The sequence below is a fragment of the Ahaetulla prasina genome, chromosome 8, assembly GCF_028640845.1.
Source record: "Ahaetulla prasina isolate Xishuangbanna chromosome 8, ASM2864084v1, whole genome shotgun sequence".
Lineage (NCBI taxonomy): Eukaryota > Metazoa > Chordata > Lepidosauria > Squamata > Colubridae > Ahaetulla > Ahaetulla prasina.
Genome location: NC_080546.1, coordinates 75,420,261 through 75,441,296, shown reverse-complemented (window position 1 = coordinate 75,441,296; position 21,036 = coordinate 75,420,261). Strand labels below are relative to the sequence as shown.

Genomic DNA, 21,036 nt, shown 5'->3' with positions numbered 1-21,036 from the left:
TGAAGTCCACAAGTCTTAAAGGGACCAAGGTTGGAGACCTCTGTCTTGAAGCCTTGGGCAAGCCTTGACCAAGTCCCCAATGTTTCGGACCTCAGGGATCACTAAATTCATAATTTTAAATCCCACAGACCACTAATGATCTGCCAAATAACTGGCTGGATGAACATGGCTAGGTGATCATGTGACTGGGTGGGCATGGCCAACTTGATGTCACTCATATCGAGGGGTGCCTCACCGGCCTCTACTCACCTCTCTCCTGCCAGCCACTCTTCGCCTTCCCGCCCAGCAGTTGTTGGAGCTAAGCAGCCACCACAAGAAAGAGTTGGCAAAACAGCTCAGTTCAAATTAGATCTGACCAAGAAGGAGGCTCAGCAGAAGCACTTCACTCAGGACTAGGAGCATAGGCTTTCCAAGGAAAGGGAAGACCTGCAGGAGTGCAAGGCCGGGTACTGGTGCCTGGAGGCTCAGCGGGCTGAGATGGTCAGTCAGTTCCAAGCCATGATGCAGTCCCACTGGAACAAGGCCCTTTGGCTCCTTGCCACCAGAGGCACTTCCCTCCAGCCTTCACCCAAAGCCCCACGCCAGAAAGCTGAAGCAGACCTCAAGTCAGAATTTCTGCCCCCCCCCTCAACCCACACAAAAAGAACCCAAAGGGGAAGACTTTCTGCAGCAACACAAGCATTTCATTGCATGTAGGACTCTTAATAATATGAATTTCTGATAAATTTATATAAAAATTCAGCTGATGGTTCTTATTATTGTGTCTTATAAAATATGAGAATTATCACGAATTGTGCTTTTATGTAGCATGATAAATATAGACCTGAAGTAAATAATGAGTGTTTTGGATAACAACTGTAAATGATAAGCATGTTCTTCACACATAAATTTTATCAGGAAGTCATCCCCTTGTCATCTTCTCTCTTGGAATCAATAAAAATGTTCTTAGGTGGGATTTATTTTTCTTTTAATAGAAGTTACTAGCTTATTTAATTAACACATTTTAATTGCTGTATGGATTTTCTTAACCTACTCTAATTTCTCACTTTGTTGCAGATAATGCTAAGCGGCTCCTCCATTGATTATTGGCAACTGGTACAGTCAAAGAACACAGCTTTCAATATAAATTCCCACCTCTTTGGACTTTCAGTATCTGGAATTTCATAGTCTTCACCTTTCCCCCAATACATGAATTGCAATGGTCACATGAATATTTAGAGAGTGGTATTAATACCATCTCGTGATCTATTTATGATGGCACTTTAAAAGGAAGAAGCCAATTGTTGGAAGTTTGGGGGAGATGAAACAGAAGAAATACACTCCTGCCACAAAACAAAACAAAACGAAGATGAATCTGATCATGAAACTTCGTAGGAGTTTCCGAACACTCGTCATTCTCTTAGCCACCTTCTGCTTAGTGAGCATAGTCATTTCTGCTTATTACTTGTACACAGGTCACAAGCAAGAACTTGCCCTCACTGATACCACAGGAGAAATGGAGTGTGAAGATCTTAAACTTTTGCCCTATAGAACACTAGAACTTAAAACAGTGAAGCCCATCGATCCTACTAGGACTGATGCTACGGTGTTGCTTTTTGTTGAAAGCCAGTACTCTCAACTTGGTCAAGACATCATTGCCATCCTGGAGTCTAGTCGGTTTCAGTATCATATGGTGATTGCATCTGGGAAAGGGGATATCCCACCCCTGGCTGATAATGGCAAAGGGAAATACATCCTTGTAGTCTACGAAAATATTTTGAAATACACATCCATGGATTCGTGGAACAGAGAACTTCTGGAAAAATACTGTGTGGAATACAGTGTTAGCATAATTGGTTTTCATAAAGCCAATGAGAATAGCTTGTCGAGTACTCAGCTCAAAGGATTCCCATTATATCTTTACAACAATATAGCTCTGCAGGATTGCTTAATAAACCCCCAGTCCCCTCTATTGCATATAACCAAAGCCCCAAGGGTTAAAAAAGGCCCATTACCTGGTGATGACTGGACTGTTTTCCAATATAACCACTCTACTTATCAACCAGTGCTTTTAACGGAATTTCAAGCCTCCAAATCATTCCCAGCATCGCTTCCAAAGCTTAATCTCTATGCTACAGTGATTCAGGACCTGGGACTTCACGATGGAATTCAAAGAGTCCTTTTTGGAAACAACTTGAACTTTTGGCTGCACAAACTTATTTTTATAGATGCCATCTCCTTCTTGACAGGAAAAAGGCTTATATTATCCTTGGACAGATACATTCTTGTTGACATTGATGACATCTTTGTTGGAAAAGAAGGAACAAGGATGAATGTAAAAGATGTGAAGGTAAGATGGGAATTTACGAGGTCTTCTCTCTGACAAATTTCTAACCACCAACTCATCAGAGTTCTGGAATTCTTCTCAATTCTGTATCTTCAGTTTTGCACACAACCTCCCTTACCATTACTGAAAGAATGAAAGCTAGATTTTTAAAATATTATTTGATTGCCTGTTTAAAAAAAAAAAATTCACTTTTTAAACATTTTATGTCTCCCAATTAGGCCCAATTAGGAACTTTCTTTTAAGAGATCCTAGACTGCATTGTTTTGATTAATATGAACTTATTCATCCTGCCAACCTAGCAGTTTCGAAATCACATAAAAATGCAAGTAGAAAAAATAGGGACCACCTTTGGTGGGAAGGTAACAGCGTTCTGTGCGCCTTTGGCGTTGAGTCATGCCGGCCACATGACCACTGAGACGTCTTCGGACAGCGCTGGCTCTTCGGCTTTGAAACGGAGATGAGCACCGCCCCCTAGAGTTGGCAACGACTAGCACGTATGTGTGAGGGGAACCTTTACCTTTACCTTATTCATCATGTTTCATGATGTACGGAAACTTAGATCTCAAAAGATCTGTGTGATACATTCATCCACACTGCCTCTACGGTTATGGTACTTGTGGAATTCTGAGTTATTTCTATTTATTTATACTCAGCATCAGATTTATTTTTAACATTCCAGGTTCCCTAAGATAATTAAGATAGATTGATTGGATAAAACAGTCAATTAAGTCTGCTGATCTTCACATTTTAGCACTAAGCCACCGACAGATTGGTGGGCTTGTAGGTTAATTCTGCATTTCATAGGCCTCAATAGAGAAATAGTTGAAAGAATATTTAAGTATCTGACCTTGTCGCATTCAAGTCACTAGAGTTTGCCTGTGCTATGTTCTGATATTAAAATGAAAGAAAATTATTTTGGCTAGTATCTTCAGGGATCTCTGAAAAGAAACTGGGAATGACAGATATCTTTTGAAGATTAAACATTTACAAGTTTCATAAGGAGTAGGTGTGATTAAATCCCCTTTTGGAATTGTCTAAATTTGAGCAAATATCTAGTGAACTATTATTAGGTTAACTACATAAACAATTTATCCAGCTCAGGTTGAACATTTTTTATGGGAAATCATTCCTTTGAAAATGCTTAGATTTTCCTATGTATGTAATTTATATATGCAACCTGGCTTCTGGTTATTTATCATTTGATTTGATTAGTATGTTAGCTAAAAAAAGACTTGGGAAATATACATTTCAAAGTCCAGTTGAAGCCCAACATTAATATTACTAAAATAATAGGTTTGAATGTTAAGCAGTCCATTGTTAAATGAACAATGTGCGCTTTATTAAGGATATATAAAATATGGCACATTGCGTACTTTTATACAAGGATTATAAAATCAGTCTTCTGATTTTCTCATCTTGGTTATCCACCTGGACAAACCTGATCCAAGGAATTTCTGATTTAAATATAATAATAATAATAATACAAACTCACATAGCACTTTCAGAGAGATATTAGTGTAGTTATCATTTTAGTTAGTTTTAGTGTTATTTTAATTATATATTGCTATCAGATTGTATAGTCAGCCTTCCCTTAAGCTCTCACACCAGAGAAATATAGATTGCATGTTATGAGATGCATGAAGGCAAATATACATGCCCTAGGATCCAATCTGGGTCCATCACTGGGACCAGAGCAGAGGTGGGTTTCAACAGGTTCTGACCAGTTCTGGAGAACCGGTAGCGGAAATTCTGAGTAGTTCAAAGAACCTGTAGTAAAAATTCTGCCTGGCCCTGATCCCATCTATTCTCTGCCTCCCAAGTTCCAGCTGATTGGGAGGAAATGGAGATTTTGCAGTAACCTTCTCCTGGATTGAGAAAGGAATGCAGATTTTACAGTATCCTTCCCCTGCCAGGCCCACCAAGCCACACCCACCAAGCCATGCTACACCCACCAAGCCACACCCACAGAACCGGTAGCAAAAGCAGCTTACAGCTTTCTTCTTACCTAGTGACCTAGGGAAATCACACCATCGGGGGTTTGCAAGCCTCCAATGATCCAGGAGATCCAGCTAGGACCTCAAGATGCAAGAAGTGGTGCATGGGGAGCTTCACAGAATGGGGAACACCTTGGGAGGCCTGGAGCAGCCTGGACCTATAGTCCCAGGCCATCCCTTCATCTCAGGGACCCCATGCTTCATTTAGTAAACTGGGGGGAGCAAAGATGAGGGCTGTTGTTTTTTTATTTTATTTGCATTTATATCCCGCCCTTCTCCAAAGACTCAGGGCAGCTTACACTATGTTAAGCTATAGTCTTCATCCTATTTGTATATTTATATACAAAGTCAACTTATTGCCCCCAACAATCTGGGTCCTCATTTTACCTACCTTATAAAGGATGGAAGGATGAGTCAACCTTGGGCCTGGTGGGACTAGAACCTGCAGTAATTGCAAGCAGCTGTGTTAATAACAGACTGTCTTAGCAGTCTGAGCCACCAGAGGCTTAAGTAAGGCAACCACATGACTATAATGGGCAAGCTCCATTATGATCGTAACTTGAGGATTACCTGTATTTTCATTTGGAGATTCTGCTAAATCACTTTCTAAACAGGAAGTAAATTAAATAGAATCCTTGAAAACCAGACAATCTAAAGGACCAAAGTCTCTTTCAGGAACTTGAAAACTTTTTATAAGCTGACATTAGGCAAGTAATTAGATTGGGGAATTTGTGATAGTTATTTCCATTATAATACTCTCTCTCTCTCTCTCTAGGCCTATTTTCTTAGCATCTTTGCTGTCTTAGAAATGACAGGCAGAAATCTATTCTGTTTTCCCCCATTTTATATCAAACTAAAGAGCTTCATAGTATTTTTAGCTCTATTTTTTAGCTATGGCTTGTTGTTTTGAATTTTGAGTAATACTATATACTTTAATAAGGGACGTGGTGGCTCAGGGGCTTGTCGATCGAAAGGTCAGCAGCTCAGCGGTTCGAATCCCTAGTGCTGCTGTGTAACGGGGTAAGCTCCCATTACTTGTCCCAGCTTCTGCCAACCTAGCAGTTTCGAAAGCACATAAAAATGCAAGTAAAAAAATAGGGACCACCTTTGGTAGGAAGGTTCCATGCGCCTTTGGCGTTGAGTCATGCCGGCTACATGACCACGGAGACGTCTTCGGACAGCTCTGGCTCTTCGGCTTTGAAACGGAGATGAGCACCGGCCCCTAGAGTCAGCAACCACTAGCACGTATGTGGAACCTTTACCTTTTATATATTTTAATATACTTTAGTACATTGGTCTTAAACATGTTCAAATTAAACATGGGGAGAATACACACACACAGAGTATACATTAGCACTATATCATACATCTTATTTATTTTTCTGCACCACTAAACTCGTAGTTTGATAGTAAATACATTTATTAGCAAGTCGTAGTAAGATGTTATAAAAGTATGTAAGAACTATCTAAGTGGAAACCAGCAGTTTTTTGTTTTTGTTTACATTTATACCCCGCCCTTCTCCGAAGACTCAGGGCGGCTTACAGTGTATAAGGCAATAGTCTCATTCTATTTGTATATTTTTTACAAAGTCAACTTATTGCCCCCCCAACAATCTGGGTCCTCATTTTACCTACCTTATAAAGGATGGAAGGCTGAGTCAACCTTGGGCCGGGCTTGAAACTGCAGTAATTGCAGGCTTTGTGTTCTTAATAACAGGCTTTACCAGCCTGAGCTATCCGGCCCTTATTTGCACCATAATATAAGTGTTATCCTGTTTAGCACTTTAAACCAAAGCCTTATTTGGGCTGTGGAAGGATACAGCCAGAAATGAAAAGCTTAATAAATCAAAACAGTGAATTTGCCTCCAGAGGAATGAGGTAAAGCTATCCAACAAAGTAAAGCGAATCTGGAATCACTGATTCTGACCTCCTTTTTAATTTCAATATTAATAGCATTAATATTGTTATTGTTATGTCATTGTTGCAGTCTTTGCTAAGCTTTATCATCTAAATCTTGCCCATCACCCTATTTTGGTCCTTTTTTGTAGACACTTAAGTTGCATTACCGCTGCTCTTGAAATTAACTATTCAAAAATAAGGTTTTAGTCATCTCTAGAAAGGATTTTATGTACCCTGTTAGATGGGAAATTAATACAAGGCCAGTTACTAAGTTAAGAACTTGAGATATGCATGTTCAAATTTCCAACTGCTAGATTAATCAATTGAGCAACTCTCTAGAAAGGACCCAAAACAGGGGTGGGTTCTAAATTTTTTTACTGCCGGTTCTGTGGGAGTGGTTTATTTTGTGGACGTGGCTTGATGGTCATGTGACAGTGGGTGTGGCTTGATGGTCATATGACTGGGTAGGCGTGGCCAACTAAATGTCTCTCATGTCAAGGGATACCTCGCCTGGCCCCTCCCCTCCCAGCCATTCCTTGTCACACCCAGCCTCAACTATCTATAGTTCTGCAAAAATGTTGTTCACCTTTTTTCAACTTTATTATCTACATACTATAGACCAGGGTTCTCCAAACTTGGCCACTTTAAGACTTATGGACTTCAACTCCCAGAATTCCTCAGCCAGCTTTGCTGTCTTAAAGTCTTAAAGTGGCCAAGGTTAGAGACCTCTGCTATAGATGCACTTTCATGGTGCATGAAAGGCTCACATGCTTTGCCCAACAGTGTGATAGGCAACAGTCTTTTAAGGGGCTGCTAGAAAGAAGGGGGGAAAGTATTTTCCAAAGCACCAGAAGGCAAAACAAGAAGCAATGGATGGAAACTCAACAAAGAGAGAAGCAACCTAAAACTAAGGACAAACTTCCTGACAGTGTGAACCTATATAGGTTTCAGTCATAATTTCACATATAAAATAGCCATTCATGTAATACAACCTGCATATTGTTCAAAACAATCATTAGTATTATGGTTGATGTTTGACAGCTATCTTAAAATCCCCATTCCCTCCCCACTCCAGGGGAAGGTTACTTCAAAATCCCCATTTCCTCCCCACCCCACTAATCTGTTCTGGGAAGGAATCAAACTCCCCCCTCTTCATTTCCCAAATAAAATATCCCAGATAATTAAGGAATAATCAAGCTGCTAGGAAGGAACCTGCCTGGAATTCCACAACTGCACAAAGGAAACTTTGTAAGCAGAAAACAGCTATCGGTGCTTACAGATAATATAAAGTGAAAGCTGGAAGTTCGGCTCCATTTACAAGCAGGCAGAAAACTCATTCAAGACAGGATACTTCACAATGGAAATCGCCCAAACCTTTTTAGAAACACAAAGCCCATGTTGCACAAACCCCAAAACTTCAAAAAATTTGAACCATATAAGAATTCCTCCTCTTATCCAATTTGTTGTTCAGCTGACCCAGAAAAGAGCTTCTAACTGCTCTGTCAATTTAAAACGACAGCGTTTTCCTCCCTCTTCTTCATTGCCAAGCGATCTCCTGGCTGAGAAGCGAGCGGATCAGTTTGGAGGCTTCTTGGCTTCTCAATTTAAAGGGACGGTGTCTTGTTTTTTTTTTCCTCTTCTTTGACAAGTGAGTCTTGATTTTTTCCTTCTAGCCGATCAGCTGGGAGTCGGGAGGCAACAATAGATTGGGGGCGGGGCCAGGCAGAATTTTTACTACCAGTTCTCTGAACTACTCAAAATGTTTACTACCGGTTCTTGCGAACTGGGGAGAACCGGTAGCAACCCACTGCTGACCCAAAAGCCTCTAATCCAGGGGTGGGCAAATATGGCCCCTGTATGACCTGTGGACTTCAACTCCCAGAATTCCTGAGCCAGCTTGGCTGCCTCAGGAATTCTGGGAGTTGAAGTCCACAGGTTGCGAAAGGGCCACAGTTGCCCACCCCTGCTCTAATCTAATCCTTAAATATGTCTGCCACCAAGACAACAATTAAATTGCTGCAGCAACTAAATTATATAAAGCTTAAATTATATTTGTTGTTATATTGTGATCAGCTCTGTCTATAATCTGGAACGTGGCCAATCTAAATTTCTAAAATACATACTCCATGCTTCTCACTCAACCTCACATACCCGTACTCATTTAGAGCTTGGTTGATGTTTCTTGACGCATTCTAAGAATTTGACCTGATGGATTTTGCTGGAATTGGATTAATTATTATATTTTAAAAGGGAGTGGGATATTACTGAAACTTAATTCTTTCTACTACTGATTTCTGTTTGGTTTTTCCCCCCCTCATTTTTCTAGTCCCACAGAGATATAGGTCTAGTAGATCTGAGTCTTTCTTCAGTCTTCAGATCCTAACCCTAGGTCCTGCTTTTGGGTACCAGTTTGATAGTATCTCTTGGCACTGCTTATCTCTCAGAGAGATCCTTGCCTGGAGTCTACACACAATTTTCAATGTATGTGAAAGGACTTTTACACTTGTATATTTCCTTTCAATTTATTAAAGGGACAAATGCAAGTTGTTTCAAACTCCTGGCTATGTAACATAGTGGCACATACCGTAGCTATAGCACTTTTTCCCTTCTGAAAGATAATCTGTCTCACGAGGTAAACAAAATCAAACTCTTTTTCTTCAAAAAAAATGTAAAAAACCTGTTGTTTTTGAGGTTTAAATATTAAATTTGATTTATGTATGTATGTGGTCATCCATCTGCCAGGTAATTTTGGATGGATTGTCAAATTTAAACATTAAGGGGAAAAAATAGTTCAATCATAAAAAGCCAGACATTAAAACTTATAATGTCAGGATCAATTATTCATAAAACTCACTAACATTTGGGTCCAATGTTGACGGAAAAAGCCAGGTCTTAAAAGTCTTTCTAAATACAGGTAGTCCTTGACTTACGACCACAACTGAGCCGAAAATTTGTGTTGCTGAGTAAGAAATTTGTTAAGTGAGTTTTGCCCCGTTTTAGGATTTTCCTTGCGACATTTGTTAAGTGAATCACTGCAGTTGTTAAATTAGTGACAATGTTGTTAAGTGAATCTGGCTTCCCTATTGACTTTGCTTGTCAGAAGGTCACAAAAGGGGATCATGTGACCCCGGGACACTGCAACCATCATCAATATGAGCCAGTCACCAAGTATCTGAATTTTGATCCTGTGGCCATGGGGATGTTGCAACAGTTATAAGTGTGGAAAATAGTCATACATCACTTTTTTCAGTGTCGTCGTAAGTTTGAATGGTCACTAAATGAACTGTTGTAAGTCGAGGACTACCTGTATCACCAGAGTTGTGGCCATCCAAAGGCAAATATGCAGGATATAGAAATTATAGTGCTGTCCAGAAGAGGGAAAAAGCTGGTAACATAAGACAGTAAATGGGGGGAAAAAATCTCCAAAAAACATACAGTGCTCTGGGTAAATCAAATGAAGTAGCCAAGTAATTACTTTCTGTCTAAAGTTTTGAAGGTTAGAAGGCAAGAATACAAAATATCAGTTATCCCAAAAATATTCTAGAAGAGGGGGAAATGTACTTTTTGTACTTGTCTTTAAATACTGAATTATAAATTCCTTAATTTGTATACAGGTTGATAAAGAGAGTTTAGATGGTTAGCACAATACAAAAACAATCCAACAGGGGGAATGGCTGTATAATCCCAGTGATATAGATGGACTGAAAAATATTCGAAATGCTCCACATATAGCCATAGGGATTAACTCCTATTCTAATGTTATGAGTAAATTATCCCTAACTTCCTAAACACAAAGGCAGATTCGTAGATTGTATTAAGCATGTTTGTTTGGCTCTTTGGCTTAGTGTAATCAGTGAACTACTGTCATTATGCAGGATGCTGTCAATTGGGACTAGAACTTCTGTCACTAAGTGATACAGTCATTAAGTGAGTCACTGTGTGACCAAACTCAACTTTAGAAAAAAAATTGCCATGGTCATTTAGTGAATTTCTCCATTGTCTTCCCTTGTACAAGCTGGCTGGGAGGATCCCAAATAGCAATAATGTGGCCCCAGCATACTGCAAACTTCATAAAGGTGAGCTAATTGCCAAGCACTTGAATTTTGATCATGTGACTATGGAGATGCTGGGCCGATCATAAGTGGAATTCCCAGTCATGAATTAGTTTTTCCAGCACCATCATCAGTTTGAACAATCACTAAAAGAAAGGTTGTAAGTCAAAGACTACCTGTAAACCATACATTTAGTGTAAATTATCTGGGGGGAAAACCCTTACTAATTGTTTTGTAGAAAACCTGCAAATTGTTATTTTAGCAGCAACAAACCTAGATTACAGTTATATATGAATCTAGTTTTCACCTATAAATGCAATGGTTGATCAACAGTTGATTAATGTCATTCATTACATTGATTATCCCTAAATTGTATGTTTGTATTAAACAGTGAGATAAGCAGTGAGAATAGAATAGAATAGAATAGAATAGAATAGAATAGAATAGAATAGAATAGAATAGAATAGAATAGAATAGAATAGAATAGAATAGAATTTTTTATTGGCCAAGTGTGATTGGACACACAAGGAATTTGTCTTTGGTGCATAAACTCTCAGTGTACATAAAAGAAAAGATACCTTCATCAGGTACAACACAACACTTAATGATAGCCATAGGGTACAAATAAGCAGTCAGGAAACAATCAATATCAATATAAATCATAAGGATACAAGCAACAAAGTTACAGTCATACAGTCATAAGTGGAAGGAGATGGGTGATGGGAACAATAAGAAGATTAATAGTAGTGCAGATTTAGTAATAGTTTGATAGTGTTGAGGGAATTATTTGTTTAGCAGAGTGATGGCGTTCGGGAAGAAATTGTTCTTGTGTCTAGTTGTTCTGGTGTGCAGTGCTCTATAGAATCGTTTTGAGGGTAGGAGTTGAAACAGTTTATGTCCAGGATGCGAGGGGCCTGTAAATATTTTCACGGCTCTCTTCTTGATTCGTGCAGTATACAGGTCCTCAGTGGAAGGCAGGTTGGTAGCCATTGTTTTTTCTGCAGTTCTAATTATCCTCTGAAGTCTGTGTCTGTCTTGTTGGGTTGCAGAACCAAACCAAACAGTTATAGAGGTACGGATGACAGACTCAGTAAATCCTCTGTAGAACTGGATCAGCAGCTCCTTGGGCAGTTTGAGCTTTCTGAGTTGGCGCATTATGAGGAATAAGAATTGTAGCCCTTATACAACAAAAATTCATCTTGAGTTTGAGTTCACCCATCAACCTTCCTTTTTTTGGGAAATCACTTTAAAAAAAAAACTTGCTATCAAACTATTCTACTAGTGGTGATGGTGTGTAAAGTCTCCTTGGGTTTTCAGCAACAAAAATGTCCATCTTCTAATTGTAAATAGTCAAGAATTTTAATTTACTGTATTATTCGGACTATAAGACGCACCTAAATTTAGAAGAAGAAAACAACAAAAGAAGTTTTTGGCCTCCGTGCACCCCATTTTTGGGTCCTTTTTGGGGACCTCTCTTTGGCCCTTTTTCAGCCTTTTTTTGGTCTGTTTTTGAGGCTTTATTTGGCCCATTTTTGAGACTTTTTTGGCCCATTTTCAAGGCTTTTTTGGCCCATTTTTTCAGAAAATGGGCTGAGAAAGGCTTCAAAAACAGGCCAAAAAAGCCTCAAAAACAGGCTGAAGAAAGCTTTGAAAACGGGTTGAACAAAGGCCTGGAAAAGGCCGAAGAAAGGGCTGAAAATGGGATATGCGAAGGCCAAAAAAAAGGTCAATAGGTAGGCGGAGCTTCAGCAGTATTCAGTCTATAAGATGCACATATATTTTCATCCCCTTTTGGGAAACAAAAAAGTGAGTCTTATAGTCCAAAAAATATGGTAATTTAAATGATTGCCTTAGTGGGGGGAAAGTACCATTTGGGGGCAGAATTTTTGCTTAACAACTGTTCGAACTTACAAGAGATTCAGGAAAAATTACTTACGACTCATCCTTGAAGTTAAAACTGCTGCACCACCCCTGTGGTCACATGACTGCATTTTGGGCCCTTTGCACCCTATCTGCAGTTGTGACTATTTGCCAAGTGTCCTGTAATCATGTGATCGTCATTTACAATCTTCTGCCGGCTGCCCCACAAAGTCAGTGGGGAAGCCGGCAAGGAAAGTTAACAAGCTGCTTCTTCCCCCTCCATTCATAGTGGACAAGATATCCAAAATATCTTTTGGATATTTTCTTTTCTCCAGACCAGTGCCAGAGTTCCCCATTCTCCTGCACAGAAGGGAATTCCATCGTTCGACTGGAGAAAGCAGCTTGCATCCCAAAGATCTGAGCTTCTATCCAATCTTCCTACTGTTAAGAAAGATGTTTGCTTTCTAGCCGTACAAGCTTTTTTCAGACTTTCTACCCATCAGGAATATCATGTTTCCTAGCTTTCTGACTGGACATGCAATGCTTCTGAAGGGTAGAAAGGCTAGCACACAAAAGCTGAGGGGAATCGCCATGCTGGACCAGAGAAACGATGCTTTCATCTTCAGGACCTGAGCTTCCTTTCTCCAGCCTAGCATGGTGGTTCTCTTCGACATATGGAGGAGAGAGGAAGACCTGTGATGGACCAAACAAAACAAAATTTAGATCTTTGGGATCCAAACTTCCATTCTCTGATCTAACATAGGAATTCGCTTCTGCACTTGGAGGAGAGCTGCTTGCCCTCTTTCGGTATGCAGCTTTATGGGTCCCATCTGCCTAACAACCCCCATGGTCACTTAGCAGCCACAACTGGGAGGGCCAAGATTACAGCCATTGAATGAAGCAGTAATGTGCACACTTCGCTTAACAACAACCCCAACTGAGAGGGCCAGGATTATAACCGTTGAGTGGAGCAGTAATGTGCACACTTCATTTAACAACAGAAACAACTTACAACCAAATTCTCAGCCCAATTGTGGTTCTTTTTTTTCTTTTTTTTAGTAAAAAAGTTTTATTTCCATTTTCCAACAACCTATTCAATATACAGTCTCTTATTCAACATTAGTCATTAACTTTCATTTGTTACTTATTCGGACCTGCCCAGCTACCACTTCCTTCCTTAACAAACCTTTCCTCCTCCCTTCTCTACTTTCTTCTACTTTCTTCATCCTTCCTCTCCTTCGCTTTTCTACGTCCTCTCCTCTTTCCCTACTCTTCTCTTCCACCCTTTCTAACCCTCTCTTTCCCCTTTCTTCTTCCTCTCCTTTCCCCCTTTTCTACCTCTCTCTTTCCTACCTACTTTCTTCCTTCACTCTCTCCTCTCCCTTTCCATTCCCTTCTGAAATGGCAGCTGAGCAGCCCCGATTTCATTTCAAATTATTTCTATTTCTTAATTACATATCTTCAATCATTCCTTTACATTGATCCTTCATCTCCCCCCCTCTCCCCCCCTTCCCCTGGCCCAATTGTGGTTCTAAGTCAAGGGCTACCTTAGATATATTTATTTATTTATTTATTTATTTATTTATTTATTTGTCACAACAATATATATAAGCATCACACAGAAAGATTATATAGTATATAAACATATATATGAGGAAATATAAGGAAGTATAAGCATATATATATATATATATGTTTTCTGAGGTTTTCGCGGGTGTTTGTATGTAGGTCTTTCGTTATTCGGGTTTTCTCCCGCGTAAAATTGGAAGTGTCTTGGCGACGTTTCGACGAAGTCTCATTCGTCATCTTCAGGCCAAAGATCTACATACAAACACCCGAAAACCTCAGAAAACACACACACACACACACACACACACATATATATATATATATATATATATATATATATATATATATATATATATATATATATATATATATATGCAATATCATATGGTGTAAGAATGTCCTTTTTGCTGTTGGATACATCATCAACATCTGTCAAATTGTTCACACGTGCAGAAAGAGAAGACGGCTCAATTTATCCCATTACCCATCTCTGTTCTACCATTACATACAAATAAGGGTTAAAGCTGGAATCATAAAAAGCAATTTCCTTTGTGACCCTCCATACTAATTATTAGTATTATTTCCGGGGGCTCTGAAAAATTCTATGCCTTTCTTGCTGTAGAGATACAGATGGTGGAGATGATGTTATTAAGTCTTCTGCCCTTTTATCTCTTAACTGTTTGGTTATTATTTATAGCAAGATTTATCAGGCTACACAGCTCAACAGCATGACTCTGGGCGGCATACAGCATACAAAAAAAAATAAAAATAACAACCCTCTATCATCTCCTAGACTACCAAGCAACACATTAAAAAAAAACCCACACACAATCAAAATTGATATCTCAACTGGTCCCTGGTGCCTGGGGGATTATCAGTTGCTCGTGTTTCTTTCTTCCTGTCTGTCTGCTTTTGCTTGCCTTTTGCCCATTTTGTTAGTTAAGTGTTATTGATGTGTGCTGATGTTTAATAAATAACCACCAAACTAATATTTTACTACTGAACAAGGTGGCATATGTGCCTGCTCTGATCTGGACATAAGGATTGACTGGGAGCATGCTGGGTGCAGAATAAACTGCAAATCATCAGTAATAAATTTCCAACATGTGTAACCTGTGGAGAGGCTTGCTGAAGCTTGCAGTTCATATTCAGCAAGCCCCAATGTCTCCTTAAAAGGGTGGTATACATAAAAAAAGCACATACATTGTTAAACAAATCCTCCCTACCAAGCCTTTGGCAAAATGCTCACTGCAGAAGCCTCTGGCAGCAATTTATCTGGTTGTTTAATCCATTCTTCTGGGTCAGGACTCCAGTCCCTTTTTTCCCTCCTCCAACTGATTTATTGATTGTTCCTAGCTGGGGAAAGTTTTACAGCATCTCTCAACTCTGGCTAAGAATACCAACCAAGTTCATGATTCCTTTACACCTTTGCACAAACTGCCCTTATTTACTTATTTATTTTATCATACCCTGCCTTTTTAAAATTTATATTTGTGTGTGTGTGTGTGTGTAGGTCTTGGCATATTCGGGTCTTTTCCCGTGTAAGGTTGAGGATATCTTGGCGACGTTTCGACGAGGTCTCACTCATCATTTTCAGGCTGGTGCTTTCGGCTTCGTGCTTGTGCGAGCAAAGCATGGTCGGAGCTGCTGTCTCTCTATAAATACTGGTGGGGAGGTGGGGAGTGTTGCTGTGAGCGGGTTGGTTGGCTGTGTGGTTGCATCTTGATTGGTAGATGGAGTGGGTGTTTGTAGATTGGACGGCTGTTTCGTAGCATCCTGTGTGGGTGTGGTCCTAGTCTTTTGTTCCTGAGCTTTGGTGTTATTTATAGAGAGACGGCAGCTCCGACCATGCTTTGCTCGCACAAGCACGAAGCCGAAAGCACCAGCCTGAAGATGATGAGTGAGACCTCTTTGAAACGTCGCCGTGCAGAGGTGGGCTTCAAAAATCTTAACAAGGGTTCTCTGCCAGGTTGCTAGGTGGGCGTGGCCATGATGGGTGTGGCCTAACTGCACCATGATAGGGGGTTGCCCTCCTTGGGCTCCAGAGGATTTCTTCGAGCCTCTGGGAGGGAGAAAATGGCATCTCCAGGCTCTGGAGGCTGGAAACAGACCCGTTTTTCCCGAACTTTCAGTAGGACTGTTTTTCGCCCGCCCCGAGCCTCCGTGTGCACCCTGCAGTTACCTGCATCCAAAAAAGGTTGCGTGGGGACTCCTGGGAGGGAAGGGGTGGGTGGGGCCAGCCATGCGTGGGATTTGGGAGTTCTCCGAACTGCACAGAATTTTAGCTAGAGGTTCTCCCAAACCCCTGCAAACCCCCAGCAGCCCACCCCTGTGTATGTGTATATATCTGCTACTTCTTATTTACTCACAGCTAGTCCTCCAGTTTGCCTTAGTATAAATCATTATCTTCTATTCCAGCTTAAAGTTCTGATCCTCTGTTTTGTTCTCTCTGCATGTGTGGATTCACAGCTATGGAGCTTTTCATTCCTTTCCTAACTCTCAAGTTTTCATTCTTCCCTTTTTAATCTTTGGGCAGACCCCCTTTCCCTCTACCAGCGCTCAATTCTGGTTTCCTTACTAACACCAAACTATGTACAGGTAGTCCTTGACTTACAACGGGTCATTTTAGTGACCCTTTGAAGTTACAACAGCACTGAAAAAAGTGACTTACGATCAGTGGTGGGGTTCAAATAATTTAACAACCAGTTCCCTGCCCTAATGACCAGCTGGGTAGGTATAGTTTGGTGGTCATGTGACTGTGTGGGCGTGGCCAACTCAACATCATTCACATTGTAATGCCTTAGCTCTTACAATGTAATAAAGGTTAACCAGAGAGGCAGTTTCTGTAAGCAGGGCAATAAAGATTAGGCTAGAAACAACACCAGAATGTTTCCTTCCTGCCTTCCTTACAGGATTAGCCCTGTAAGGTGGAAAAAACCAAATAAGATTTCTTCCAGCAACCAGTTCTCTGAACTGCATAGGAAGTTAACAACCGGTTCTCCCGAATAGGTGCGAACTGGCTGAATCCCACCACTGCTTACGACCATTTTTCATGCTTGTGGCCTTTGCAGCACCCCCGTAGTCATGTAAATTACATTCAGATGCTTAACAACTGACTCACATTTATGACGGTTGCAGTGTCCCATCTCCTTTTACAACCTTCTGACAAGCAAGATTCGCTCAACAGGCGAGTTACCAATTTAAGAACTGCTGTGATTCACGTAACAAATGTGGCGAGAAAAGTCGTAAAATGGGGTAAAACTCCTTTTCACAAATTTCTCGCTTAACGACATAAATTTTGGGCTCAGTTGTGGTCTTAAGTTGAGGACTACCTGCATTAAAAATAATGTTATCACTTCCTTTATTTGTCTATGGAGATTCTCGGTCATCCAGGTCATGGTTGTCCCAAAGGTTCTTTTTTTTAAGAGGCAACTGGACTTTCTGTTTTTTCTTTGAACTTCGGGACTTCCTTTATTCTTAGCCGTTGCTTACTTTAGCACAGAATCCTATTTCTTCTGTATCTGACCTTTCTATTATAGGCTTATGCAGTCAGATCTCTAGCTGCAAGGTAACCACTTTCTCCTGGCAACCTCCTGCCAGTGTGTTCCAGATTGACATTTCCGGATTCTACGACAGCCCAGGAACAGCAGAAGACATTGATTGTTTTACCTACACTTATAACAGATGTACTTTTCAGTTTCTTGCATCAGTTATGAAGTATGGAGCTGGCATTAAAAAAAAATATATACTTATGGCCACTTCTTTTCCACGAAGTGAGATTTGAAGCATGGAACTGCCTAGAGGCACATCTTATTATTATTTATTATTATTTATTGAATTTTTATACCGCCCTTCTCCCGAAGGACTCAGGGCGGTGTACAGCCGGAGATAAAATACAAAATATATACAATTAAAAACAAATTAAGACATAGCAAAATTACAAAACGGCTAATGATTAAAATTAAATTTAAAATATTTAAAAATATTAATAAAACCCCAATTTAAAATCAAAATTATTATGCCAGTCCTGCTTGAATAAATAAGTATGTTTTTAGCTCACGACGGAAGGTCCGAAGATCAGGCACTTGACGTAGGCCAGGGGGGAGTTCATTCCAGAGCGTCGATGCTCCCACAGAGAAGGCCCTACCCCTGGGGGCCGCCAGCCGACACTGTTTGGCTTAAATATCTTATATATTTAATATATTTATCTTAAATATTCTTTGTTCCTTGTGATCAATATCTTATTGTTGGAAAAATTGATATTTTGTTTAAGCGGAGATGATGCCTGCATATGTAGCATTTTAAGATTGGTTACAGATATTATGCATGTAACTTTTAGCAGAACTTTCAGGACTTTGTCCTTCCTTCCTTCCTTCCTTCCTTCCTTCCTTCCTTCCTTCCTTCCTTCCTTCCTTCCTTCCTTCCTTCCTTCCTTCCTTCCTTCCTTCCTCTCTCTCTCTCTCTCTCTCTCTTTCTTTCTTGCTTGCTTTTAGATAAGATTGGTTTCTCTAAGAATTTGTTAATTAAATACTTTACAAGCTGGAGAACACTTACAAACCATTTGAATCCAGGCAGAGGTTCTTTTTTCTTTTCTTCCCCAAAGAACACAATACTTGAAGAAAAGTGACATTTACAATAAGTCAACGCTAGTGAGACTTAGGGGAAGATCTGTGAAAACTTGGACGCAATGGAAAATCAATATATATGACCTTCTCAATGAGTTAAAGTACCCTGTTCAGCAAAAGAAAAGAGAAGTTCAAAAGGAGATAAGGGGAATGGATTTTTCTAAGGAATATTGTATGGCTATGGTTTATATATATTTCAAGATGTCTAATGATTTTGAGAAAATGGATTTCTGTTGTACAGGATCATTACTACCTGATTGAAATGTTTAGGAACACCCGTGATACAATTTTCAGAGAGTCCATTATTTTAGAAACCATTTGGGAAGATTATTTATTTAAATGTGCTTTCACAAAATCTCACAAATGCGGGAGAAAAATAGTGCAAATCGTAGTTTTCATCTTGATCTTTTTACGTGATCCTTCAAGGGGATTATTTACAAACTAGTAGTTAATCATATGCTTACAGACAATTATATAAATATTGAAAAAGTTATTGCAAACATTTTTTTTTCTTTTAACAACCCCGTAACCCCTTGCATCCCTGTAACCTCAACCTGGATTCAAATGTTTTTTTAAGTGTTCTGCAACTTGTAAAGTATTTGATTAATAAATTCATAAAAAAGACAGTCTTACCTGAAAGCAAAGGGGGGAAAAAGCACCATAAATTGCTGAAAGTTCTGCTAAAAGCTAAATGCAAAATATCTATGACTAATCTTAAAATGCTACATATGCAAGTATGATCCCTACTTAAAGCAAATATCATTTTTTTCCCAATTAGAAGGTACAATAGAGTCAGGGCAACTGAATGGAGCTGAGCATTTACTGGCCGGATGCCCTTCCTGATGCCTATGTGGAGTTCACAGCAGATATTTTCTCTTTCCACCCGGGAAGAGAAATATCTGCTGCTACCTAGGATTGAACTCACAGCCTTCTGATTGTGAGGCAGGAGCTCCATCTTAGGCCACCATGCCATTCATTGCAAACAATATTTTAGGCTACAGAAAAGAAATCTAATCTGTGACAGAGAAAGAAACCATATAACACACGTCATGATTTGGATCCAAATTAAATTATTTGACTAAATAATTTTTGATTAAATGAATTATTTTAATATATATATATATATATATATAAGGTGAACACTGTTTGTATGCCCAAATCCTTTTCTCTATGGATTTCATGATCTTGAAACATTTAGCCTGCTTCGTATGTTCCAAGTATCGATTGTCTTTTCTTGCTTTTCAAATGATATAAAATGCCATTAGTCTTTGACACCTTTTGGATTTTTGAAGGCCACTTTTTTTTAACTTTCTCACCTGATCTTTGTTGTTAAAAAGTGCTTTGAACTCTAAAACATATGCTGTCTTTCACTACCAAAAAGAATAAATACAGTATAAGAGTCACATTCCATGATTACATGGAATGAAGTAACCATAAGATTAGGAAATTGTATCCTATAGGTCCGTGATGGCAAACCTATGGCATGCGTGCCACAGGTGGCACGTGTAGCCATATTGGCCAGCTGATTTTTGGGCCTTCTGGGCCCACCAGAAGTTGGCAATGGACCATTTCTGGCCTTCGGAGGGCATCCAGGGGGTGGTGGGAAAGGCCATTTTCGCCTTCCACAGACTCCTAGAAAGGCTCTGGCGCCTGGCAAGAGAGAAAAACGGGCTTTCCAGTCCCACTGGAAGTTGGCAAATGGGCCATTTCCAGCCTCTGGAGTGCCTCCAGGGGGGAAGGCCATTTTTGCCCTCCCCAGACTCCTAGAAAGGCTCTGGAGCCTGGGGGGAGAGAAAAATGAGCCTACTGTACCCACTCTTGGGACGTGATGGGGGGGTCATGTAGGCATGCGCAGGGCGCATAGAATTATAAGTGTGGGCATGGATGTGCGCAAACACGCACACCCCCGCGCTCCCCCCGCTCCTGGCACGTGATGGCAAAAAAGTTAGCCATCACTGCTATAGGTACTTAAAGAAATACATTAGATATAATATATTAAGAGCTGTGGTGGCACAGTGGTTAGAATGCAGTATTGCAGGCTACTTCTGCTGACTGCCCGCTGACTGCAATTTGGCAGTTCAAATCTCATCAGGTTCAGGGTTGATTCATCCTTCCAAGGTCAGTAAAAATGAGAGCCCAGATTGTTGGGGGCAATATGCTGATTGTGTAAACTATTTAGAGACGGCTGTAAAGCACTGCGAAGCAGTATATAAGTTTTAAGTGCTATTGCTATTGCTATAATAAATTTAAATACAATTTGCTAAATTATATGATCTTTTCAACAGAACCCAATAGAGTATTGATTTCCTACATAGGATGACCGGAAAGAAATAATATTGCATCTGTGGTAAAAACTTTTTAATAAAGTTACTTATTTATTTGCAGAAATGGTACGTAATCTACCTGCCCTCCACCCCACCGAAAAAACCAAAACATTTTGGTACCCTAGTACAAAATACATCATGGGTACTGATTGAGCATTTAAATCTAACAAAAGTCCATTAAATTTTCAAATTTCTATAATAATATGGATTACAATGGAAGAAGCAGTATTGTGACCCTTGTGTGAAAGTCTAGAAGCCATTAAGACTAAAACATCTAAAATCAAAGTGAACTTTTTCAGAATGCAGTAAATTCATTGTAAACAAGGCTTTTGTGGGGGAGAAAGGGCCACAGAATATCATTTTGTTTGATTAAGAGTTCTGAAGAGA

At 39.8% G+C, this 21,036-nt stretch overlaps 1 protein-coding gene across 1 annotated transcript in view; it reads left to right on the top strand.

The window, feature by feature from the left end:
• LOC131203506 (bifunctional heparan sulfate N-deacetylase/N-sulfotransferase 4-like) overlaps positions 1-21,036 on the top strand; it is a 95,575-nt gene that overhangs the window by 24,975 nt on the left and 49,564 nt on the right. The window contains exon 2 of the mRNA XM_058193812.1: positions 1,057-2,329. Coding sequence (XP_058049795.1) covers positions 1,301-2,329 — 1,029 coding nt within the window. The 5' untranslated portion in view covers positions 1,057-1,300. The remainder of the gene's footprint in view (positions 1-1,056; positions 2,330-21,036) is intronic.